At 43.2% G+C, this 10,151-nt stretch overlaps 2 protein-coding genes across 6 annotated transcripts; one reads left to right on the top strand and one right to left on the bottom strand.

Annotated features, from left to right (window-relative positions):
• Positions 1 to 79: 79 nt before the first annotated feature.
• Positions 80 to 3,801, bottom strand: zgc:113223 (tetraspanin-33). The gene is made up of 8 exons (XM_019253861.2): positions 3,619 to 3,801; positions 3,132 to 3,189; positions 2,023 to 2,147; positions 1,763 to 1,837; positions 1,599 to 1,694; positions 1,391 to 1,519; positions 781 to 942; positions 80 to 596 (listed from the first exon to the last, which is right to left on the bottom strand). Exons 1-8 carry the CDS (start codon positions 3,673 to 3,675, stop codon positions 447 to 449), a joined length of 852 nt encoding a protein of 283 aa, XP_019109406.2. The 5' UTR covers positions 3,676 to 3,801; the 3' UTR covers positions 80 to 446.
• A 261-nt stretch (positions 3,802 to 4,062) lies between these two features.
• reep6 (receptor accessory protein 6) lies at positions 4,063 to 10,033 on the top strand. 5 transcript variants are annotated; one of them, XM_010751623.3, is made up of 8 exons: positions 4,063 to 4,292; positions 5,892 to 5,985; positions 6,074 to 6,212; positions 7,563 to 7,731; positions 7,816 to 7,958; positions 8,640 to 8,662; positions 8,853 to 8,875; positions 9,462 to 9,514. In XM_010751623.3, the coding sequence occupies exons 1-6, from the start codon at positions 4,160 to 4,162 to the stop codon at positions 8,652 to 8,654; spliced, it is 693 nt and encodes a 230-aa protein (XP_010749925.1). In that variant the 5' UTR covers positions 4,063 to 4,159; the 3' UTR covers positions 8,655 to 8,662; positions 8,853 to 8,875; positions 9,462 to 9,514. The 5 variants fall into 5 exon arrangements, with proteins under 5 accessions (XP_010749925.1, XP_019109404.1, XP_027146292.1 ...); XM_019253859.2 differs by lacking the exon at positions 8,640 to 8,662 and having other exon boundaries at positions 9,462 to 10,033; XM_027290491.1 differs by lacking the exon at positions 8,853 to 8,875 and having other exon boundaries at positions 9,462 to 9,482.
• The last annotated feature ends 118 nt before the right edge of the window (positions 10,034 to 10,151 follow it).

Below are 10,151 nucleotides of genomic sequence, written 5' to 3'. Positions count from 1 at the left end.
CATCACCCACATCGTTCATACATCACACTCATCGTTAATACATCACCCACATCGTTCATACATCACACACATCGTTCATACATCACACACACGCATTGTTCATACATCACCCACATCGTTCATACATCACACTCATCGTTCATACATCACATCTTCTACTAGTCAAACCTGCAGATGTATAAATGGATTTAATCTCTGTCATATAAAAATATCTTGACCTATCTCTTTACAGCGTTCAGTGTGATGAATCTGATGTTGAGGCTTTTAGCTGAGGTAGTTCAAACACCTGAAATCATTCACCGCCTGTGAGAGCCTCAGACACATGAAATAAACTAACTCTAACATTTTAAATTCACATTCTCCTTTTGATCAACATTCATCTGTTTTTGACCCACACTCAGTGATAATTCCTCATCAGATGAGATTTTCTGTGTCCGTCCCCTCGGTCAGGTTTCATTGTCGTCGAAGTCTGCAAACGCAGGATACCAGTAGCTGTCTTTCCTCTCTGAACTTCCTCTGGCTGCATTTTGTTCCTTCAGTCGCTGGACTTTCTTTATCCTGGAGATCTGAGCAGCAGCAAGGCAGATCATGCAGACCTGGCGGAGGAAACTTTCTGTCATTTAACCCGATGATTCACAGCTCAACGCTCACGGCAACCAAAGTCTGTTTGCAGGACAACAACATGACAAACATCTAGAAGAATTTATACAGATTTGAAATACTGGCTTTGAGGCTCTGACTGGACGTGAACTGAAGCAGTCCTTCAGTCGGCAGCATTACCTCGAGCAGCAGCAGGCCACCGGTCAGACCGGCCACCAGCAGCAGGTTGTTTTTGGCCCACCAGACGATCTTCTCCAGGCAGCCGATGGTGAAGACGTCCTGAGCGGCCGAATGTTTGTCCAGCTGCTGCATCCCATAACCACACATGGTGTTCAACACCGTCTGCAGAAGAAGAGCGTATCAATACTCTGGTGTAAAAATGTGTGTAAACGTAGAAAATAATCAGAACAGATGTGACCTGAGCCCAAAATCTGATTTTAACATTTCTTACAATGTCTGATGAGCTGCGAAAATGTAAAATATGCATTTCCGATGTTTCATAATCAAAGAAAAAGAATGCTTTGTGACCATGTTCAATGTTTTTTACTTCATATAATATCTTATTCCTGCTCCCCAGAGGATGAACTCTTTAGAATTTAATTACCTTCTATGAATAGAGGCTCTAAGTAAAGATAAATACCCAAAGTTAATATTTGTCTGTATACAGATGATGTCCTGCTGCTACTGAAGTGTTTCAATGTATTTTTCATCACAGAAGTCATAAACCTGTTGTGGACCACACAGCTGGGTTTGTACAGGGTGTTTCTGACCTGGTTCTGTAGGTTCTGACCTGGTTCTGTAGGTGAACACAGCAGGAGAAGGGAACTCCACAGGCCTCCAGACTGGGGTTAGTGTCCGAACACTCGAAGTAGGCGTTCTGGGACCAGTCCTTATAGCTCTCAACTCCACAGCACTGAAACTGCAAACACGACAAACTGAACTGACGGTCTGACACCACCTCTCAGTCTTTAAAGACACAGATCATTCTTCTTCTTCACCTTCTTCTGGATGAAGTCGATGGCGTTCTCCAGGTCCTGGTCCTCCCTGTAGCGGAAAATGGCCTTCATCATGAGCTTCTCCGTCCTCTCCATCACCTGAACAGCAACAGCTTCGTCATGTTTGGCTCTTTAGTTTGAGTTATATTTCCTGTCTGTGATGTTACCATGTCAGTGAAGAGGTATCCCACGACTCCAGCAGCGATCTGCAGGAGGAGGACAGCCACCAGGATCCCCAGAAACTGAAGAAACAATCAACAGATGATCTCACCTGAGTGAGATCTCAGCAGCACCGACACAAGAAATATGAAATAGTAACATATCGTACTGAAGCTCCAACCTGTCAGTCATCAAATACTAGCTGACGCTTCATCCCGTGAACTCCTTACAGTCTAATAAACACAAAATACCAGCTGATCAGTCATACCGTCTTCAGCAGGCAGGTGGCGTTACGCAGCGCCCCAAAACATCCAAGGAACGTGACGAGAAACATGATGGAGCCCACGACGATCAACAGCAGAGCTGGATCCAAGGTCAGGGTATCAACCACATCTACACACACACACACACACATACACACACACTGTTCAACCATCGTACCTAACATGGTGTAACAGTTGAAACATGTCTGATTAACTCATCCTCAGGAATGTTATCAGAGATTTGTTTGTAGAAGCTGACACGCACACTGAAGCTTGAAGATTATTCTAAAGGCTGATTACACAGAGTTAGTACAGAGTTACACAGAGGTAGTACAGAGTTACACAGAGTTAGTACAGAGTTACACAGAGGTAGTACAGAGTTACACAGAGTTACATAGAGTTAGTACAGAGTTACACAGAGTTACACAGAGGTAGTACAGAGTTACAGAATTACACAGAGTTAGTAAAGAGTTACAGAGTTACACAGAGTTAGTACAGAGTTAGGACAGAGTTAGTACAGAGTTAGTACAGAGTTACACAGAGTTAGGATAGAGTTAGTACAGAGTTAGTACAGAGTTAGGATAGAGTTAGGATAGAGTTACACAGAGTTAGGATAGAGTTAGGATAGAGTTACACAGAGTTAGTACAGAGTTACACAGAGTTAGGATAGAGTTAGTACAGAATTAGGATAGAGTTACACAGAGTTAGGATAGAGTTAGTACAGAGTTAGTACAGAGTTAGGTTAGAGTTAGTACAGAGTTACACAGAGTTAGTACAGAGTTAGTACAGAGTTAGGATAGAGTTAGGATAGAGTTACACAGAGTTAGTACAGAGTTACACAGAGTTAGGATAGAGTTAGTACAGAGTTAGGATAGAGTTACACAGAGTTAGGATAGAGTTAGTACAGAGTTAGTACAGAGTTACAGAGTTACACAGAGTTAGGATAGAGTTAGTACAGAGTTAGTACAGAGTTACACAGAGTTAGGATAGAGTTACACAGAGTTAGTACAGAGTTACAGAGTTACACAGAGTTAGGATAGAGTTAGTACAGAGTTAGGATAGAGTTAGTACAGAGTTAGTACAGAGTTAGCGCTGTTATCGTTTTTGGACCAACCTTTCTCTTTTGCGATCTTGGCGTAGATGCCCACCGCTGTGAGGACAGCGCTCACAACCTGCAGACAAAAACAAAGAGTTGTTCTCTTTTGATGGAGCTATGCTAACAGTTTCCATCTGATTCCAGTCTTTGTGCTAAGCTAGGCTAAATACACCCTGGACATTTCTATGTTGGACACACTGAGATGAAACTGAAATAATTTAACTGTTAAAATCAAACCAAAACAAAAACATTAAAACACAAACAGTGTCCGCACACTTTTGGCCCCATAGTTAACAGGTCGTTTATTTTGAGCTTTAAATAAAATTTTCTGTAAATCTTTCAAAAAACTTTTCTTTGTTAGTTTCTTTGAAATAAATCAGATGTTTGTCTTCAGTCCGTCCTCTGACTGTCACTGTGTGTGTGTGTGTGTGTGTGTGTGTCAGTCCATGCTGTGTAACAAGTGTGTGTGTTAGTGAAGGTGGTGGTGTTAATCGGATGGACTCACCCAGAAGAAGTAGCAGAAGATGAATAAAGTGTATTTGATGGCTCTGTATCCTCTCATGTCCTCTCTGTTTTTCTGTCACACTGCTCTGAAGTCAGTTTGTTATCAGCTCACATGACGGCTGAAGACGTGTGTCGGCCTGCACCATGCATTCCTGCTGTCAGCTTCATCTCGTCGAGGAGGTGGAGGAGGAGGTGGAGGAGGTGGAGGAGGCGTGCCGCTGTCAGAGTCATTTACTGCTGCAACAACAAAGTCCTGTCAGCGCCCTCTACAGGCTGCAGGGGAGTGTATTAGCTAACAGCAGCTACAGTTTACTTCACTGTCCATCAGCAAACTCTGTAAATCACAGCAGCCTCCTTCTTCTTCTTGTCCACCTCCTCCCACAAAGGCAACAATCTGCTTTAATGAGGAGGGAGGAGGTGGCCTCCACACAGGATGAGTGAGGATTACACACACACACACACACACTGCTTTGTTTGACTGTCAGCTGCAGTTCGTCTTCCTCCGTCTTCTCTGTGGTTTGAGGACCTGATTGAGGACCATCATGGGAGTGCTGGACATCCTCTCGTCCATCAGAGACCGAGCTGACAAGTTTCTGAACGAGAAGAACGTGGTGACGGACTTTCTGGGGAAGATCGAAGACAAAACGGGCATCAAAAAGAAGATCATTGCAGCAGGTACGTCAGCTGATCATCACTCAATAATCAATACTTTATATTTCTTTCACTGTGTTCATATTTCAGTGTGTTTGAATCTTCCTGTCATGTGTTAATGGAAAACTGAAGAGGATTCAGTTAATCCTCCGGTGAACATAACAGCAGCTGCTGTCCGAACATGAACCTGGAAATGTTCTGGAACTTTTCTGGGTCAGAATTTCTGTTTAAAGTTTCATTTGAAACCTGCTCCAATCATCAATCAATCAATCAACCAATCAATGAGCAGCAGCTGTGTGTGGACACTACGCTGGAAAGAAAAAAAGTCAAATTAAAGTAAAATTCAAATAAATGTGAAAAACTTTAAATTTCCTGATAATTTCCTTTCAAGGTTTTACAGAGACATGCTGTTATTTTACAGATTCTAACTGAATTATTCAGATTTAAGTCACTAATCGTTTTACAGATCTTTACTTCATTGTGTAATATTTAAAATGCCAGTTCGGTTGTTCATCTACAGATGATGTCTGTAAATTAACAGAGTTTTGTTACAGAACATTTGTTTGTAACTTTTATTGTTTCTCATTTTTAGATGTTAGTATTGGCCTCCTTTAAGAGAAGTTTGGACTCCACTGCTTTACAGACTCATTTCTGTGTCGTGTTTTTCAATATTAAAATATTTGATGCTGTCCATCAGCAGCTGATCTCATTAAACCACCACAGAAGAAGAAGACGGTGCAACGACATGACAAGATCCAATCAAAGAACAGAAGATAATAAAAAGTCAAAGTACAGTTCAGTGTAAAACATGAATCACAGAGTGACCTGAGCTTTGTGTATTGATGTGAGTGCGGTGAATGAAGGGTTAAACACAGACTTCATTTCTTCAGTTTGGTTGGAGCAGTTAGCAGTGCTGCTCACAGCAGGAAGGTTCTGGGTTTGAACCCATCTGTGTGGGTCTGTGTGGGTCTGTGTGGGTCTGTGTGGGTCTGTGTGGCTCACTGCACTGAATATGTTCTGATAATGTGAATGTTCATGAGGCTGAATCAGCCATCAGCTGTTGGAGGGCCCTTCTTGTTGTGTTCATGGGCTCTGTGGGCGTGATGGATGTTGGGTCAGTGTACTGAGCGTGCTCACGTCGTGCACAGTGAACAGAGTGTATTCATGAAGCGTGGCGCTCATACAGCGGATCATGATGTCACTGCAGTGCCTGGCTCTCCGTGTCCCCCTCGCTCTGAACTTAAAGCAGATTATCTGCAGACGGAGCGCAGAGCAGACCGGCCTCCATGTGTGAACCGCCACGTAAGCTGATCAGAGGTAGGACGCCACTTCCTGTCCACGGTGTGTTCAGGTGTTCAGGACGTGTGTAGGAATATCTGCACATGTTTAAGTGTGACGAGTTTGAAACATCCGTGTTTGCTGTGCAGGTTGAGCTCGTTATTACTCATCATGATGAACTGTCACAACAGCTGATTAATCAGCTGATCCTTTCAGACCATTGGTTGGATTTGTGGGAGGTCTGCAGTTTGGTTTCACATCTAACATTTTACAGTTAATCTTTGTGCTTCTATCAGAACTGTAATGAGTGTTTGAGCTGAGGTCCGTCTGCTGTGTCTCGTCCAGGTGCCGTCTCACTGACTGGACTCTACCTGGTGTATGGATATGGTGCCTCCCTCCTCTGCAACCTGATTGGTTTTGTGTATCCAGCCTATTACTCGTGAGTATCTTTCAGACTGGGACAGACTGGGAATTCTGGTCCACTGACCCGAGACCCTCTGACTGGCGGTTTCCTCTCATGTCTGCAGAATCAAAGCCATCGAAAGTCCGAGCAAAGAAGACGACACAAAATGGCTGACGTACTGGGTGGTGTACGGCGTGTTCAGTCTGGGCGAGTTCTTCTCCGACATTTTCCTGTACTGGTTCCCGTTTTACTACGCGTTCAAGGTGAGAAGAACCAATAGGAAGCGTGTTCTCATTTTACAGACTCGTTCATATTGAGGCCTGGCCGTGACGAGGAGCTTTAAGTCTCCATGAGAAGGGACGACTGTAGTTAACGTTACCGGCATGGCTAGCTATGTAGCTAACGGCAGCTCACATTAGAGTTGGTAGAAGTCCGTCAGAAAACACAAATCACCTCATCCAACATGCCGCCCCTCTGTCTCTGTGGCTGGGTTTGGTTCTGGTCTGAGCCCGGCTGGTTCTCTTGGTATTCTCTGTTGGATGGATGCTGTAATATTATTGGTTGGATCAAGCTTACATAAGCACACATCATGTTTGTTTTACAGGAAGTAGAAATGATAGTTATATATATTCATCAGTGTGTGACTGGCGAGTGACGGTGGCTCTGCAGGGACATTTTAAGGTTGATATTTTAAGGTCAGCATTTCAGAGCTAAGCAGCTTGTCCTGTGAAACTGCACTGTGAGCTAATGCTACCTGAGCAGCTCACTGAGATGATCCCACACATGTCCACACGCGTCCACGCGCGTCCACACGTCCACACGCGTCCACACGCGTCCACACACGTTCACACACGTCCACACACGTCCACACACGTTCACACACGTCCACACACGTTCACACATGTTCACACACGTTCAGCTTCAAAGCTCAAACTCAAACTTTGTGAAGCTGCGATAGTCATCACTCCATGTGTCGACACTGTGATACCAAATGATTCATTCAGAGCTCCCATTGACATTTAAGACTTACGTTTGTGTCAAACTACCAAGCTGTGACTTTCTTCAAATGATCTTTGTGGCCTGAATATTTTGGACTGTTGTCCATTTTCATGGCAGTTATTAGTGATCATGAACTGTTAGCTGTACCCGTAACATTTAAATGATGTACAGGCAGAAATGGAATATGATCTGCATAACTACGTTTTGATGTGTGTATGTTACCCTGAAATAAGAACCATTGTGGTTTTATCACCTCAGAATGAGACTCCTTTGCCATGTTTCTACAGGAGCCCAGAATGGACAAACCAAACACTGGCTTGGTTGCAATATACAACTTCACCACTAGATGTCAGTAAATCCTATACACTGCACCTTTAAGCCTGAAATTGAAGTGGCTTGATCAGAATGGAGATTCACAATCGTAAGAACATTTAATGAAAGGTGAAAAGAGATAATACTGATACCGATACTACAGTCGCGTTCTTGCACAGCCCAATCAGTTATGATCAATATCAGCAATAAGGTATTTGTTGATCTGGGACGAAGTGAAGATCAAGATGTCATGAGTTAAAGTAAACTGAGTCGTCCGTGTCTTTCTGTCCTCTGTGGTCCAGTGTCTCTTCCTGTTGTGGTGCATGGCTCCGATGTCGTGGAACGGTTCCCAGATCATCTACGATAAAGTGGTTCGGCCCGTCTTCCTCCGCCACGAGGCCATGGTGGACAACATAGTGAGCGACCTCGGCGGGAAGGCCATGAGTGCTGCCGAGAACCTGACCAGAGAAGGTACAGACCAATTCAACATCAGCACACTGTGGTTACACTCCAGTGTTAATCATTCTTGAACCAATGTTCCTTCCCTCTCTTCAGTCCTGACCACGCTGATGAAGAATAAAGCTCTGGTGACTCAGGTGCAGCAGGTCAATCAGCCTGAACCGAAGAGTTTACCGAGTACGTCGGCAGAAACATCAGCAGCCAGAGTCGCTCCTTCAGAGCCGGGCGAAGATCGACCAGTATGTAGTAAACCAAGTGTTTCCTCCTTCATGCTAAGCTAAGCTGTACTCGGAGCAGGAGAGCATGTAGATACGTTAAAGCTGTGCTCAGTCATCACGGAGAAAGATAGTCGAGCTTCATATGAACGCTGAATCCTGAATGAGACGAACCAATCAACTATCTTTCTCCACAATGACAGACCGTCATCTTTAAGGTCAGTTCTAGGCTGCAGATTCTGTTGTGGATCCCCAGAGGATGAACCCTAAGTTTTAATGAGTCTATATTGGCACAGCAAAGTTTGTCCACGTTTCCTTACAAAATAGGTAGTTTAAGAAGCTTGGTGACAATGTTGAGGTCGTTGTTGAAAGAATTGGTTTGAATTGACTTTAAATAAAGATAAAATAAATTATAATAAATGTATGACTTGCAGGGCTGACCTGCTGTAAGCAGAGAGCTAACCCTGTAACATGGTAATTAACTATGGACTTGCTAATGTTATCTGACAGTTAGCATGTTAGCTACACTGGTCGCTAACAGGCCAAATAAGTTTACTGTGTTTGTTTCAAAGACGTGTTTTACCGTGGACTCATACCTGTGTCATGGTCTCAGAGGTTAGTCAGCTGTGTAATCCGTTAAATCTGTGAACGTCTTCAGAGATGAGGGCTAACATGCTAACCCAGCTGTCTTGTCACATGTTCCAGCATTTCCTGCATTGAGCTGTACGGTAAGTCCAGTTTGGTGTCCGTAGCATATTTCACAGAGAGTAGATGTGCTGTGAACAGAGTTAGCATGACCCTCAGTGACCCCCGTAGAACATCAGTAATGGTTTAAAGGTGAAGCAGCTTCTTGTTTGGTGGCTGTAGCAGCAGGTGGAGCTGACAGCGACTTGTTTTTGTTCCATGTCTGTACGTCAGGAGGAGCTCGCTGTCGACGGACGGTAAGACAGGAAACATAAAACAGAGTTCACCATCTTCTGATCACAGAGTGAAGATGCTCTGTAGTTACTGTACAAACAAGTATTCATGTTGTCGTGTTGTCAGAGAGAAATATTTCAGGTTTAACAGTCACTGATTGTTTCTGTGCATTTTATTTCAAAAGGACTTTCCTGGGCAGAACCGTGTGCTCGTACTAATTACTGGAAAAATAGTAAATGCACATGTAATCTTAGTTGCTGAGTGCATACATGTCTTCAGTGAAGTACCAACAGGGAGTGATCGATCCCCGTCTGTGTCCAAGCAGCATTAGACCCTGTTGGTCCCTCGTCATCCATGTTCTTAGTTTGTTATCAGACACCGACCCAAATACTCTGAGGGAAGTGTACACCATCTCTCCAGGAGAAATGAAAAGGAAGCTGACTTCTGTTAACTTTTATTGACTTCTATTAACTTCTATTGACTTCTATTAACTTCTATTGACTTCTTTTGACTTCTATTGGCTTCTATTGGCTTCTGTTAACTTCTATTGACTTCTATTAACTTCTATTGACTTCTATTGACTTCTATTGACTTCTATTGATTTCTCAGTCTTTCAGATAGCTGCAAATGAAGAGGAGGAGCCTCTGTGAGGAAGAGGAGGCGCCTATGTGAGGAAGAGGAGGAGCCTCTGTGAGGAAGAGGAGGAGCCTCTGTGAGGAAGAGGAGGTGCCTATGTGAGGAAGAGGAGGAGCAGAGACCAGAGGTTTTCCTCTTCGTCCTCACAGATCTGGATATGCAGACGATCTGTCAGAGACTTTTTCTATCACGTTGTATTTCTGTATTTATACCTCAGTAACAGGATTTAATATGAAAACTGTGAATCATCTTGTTGTTTTCTTTGAGTCGAGATGTATTTTTGGATGCAGAGTACCTGAAACTGATGCTGAAGTCACGCTGAGGCTGCAGGTGTGCAGAGTTACAGGTGAACGTCATACTTCCTGTTTCTTTGTGTGTGTAGGTGTTATTTTGAACACCTGTAGCAGGAAGTGGACGTACGTTACGTCAGCATCATTTTGCAGTGCTTCATCAGTGACACTGTGTGTCCTCATTTCTTCATGTGTTTGTATATGTGTGTTTGTTTAAATATGATGATGACATCGATATGACAATAAAAAAATACTAATCAGAATAAATAACGTTTCTATAGAACAATAAAATATTCATGTACAAATACAATGGAATGGAACATATCTAATGATATATATATATATATATATATATACACACACACACATATAT

The sequence above is a fragment of the Larimichthys crocea genome, chromosome XVII, assembly GCF_000972845.2.
Source record: "Larimichthys crocea isolate SSNF chromosome XVII, L_crocea_2.0, whole genome shotgun sequence".
Taxonomy (NCBI): domain Eukaryota; kingdom Metazoa; phylum Chordata; class Actinopteri; family Sciaenidae; genus Larimichthys; species Larimichthys crocea.
Note: the sequence above shows the minus strand (reverse complement) of the source record. Positions and strands in the feature narration are given on the sequence as shown.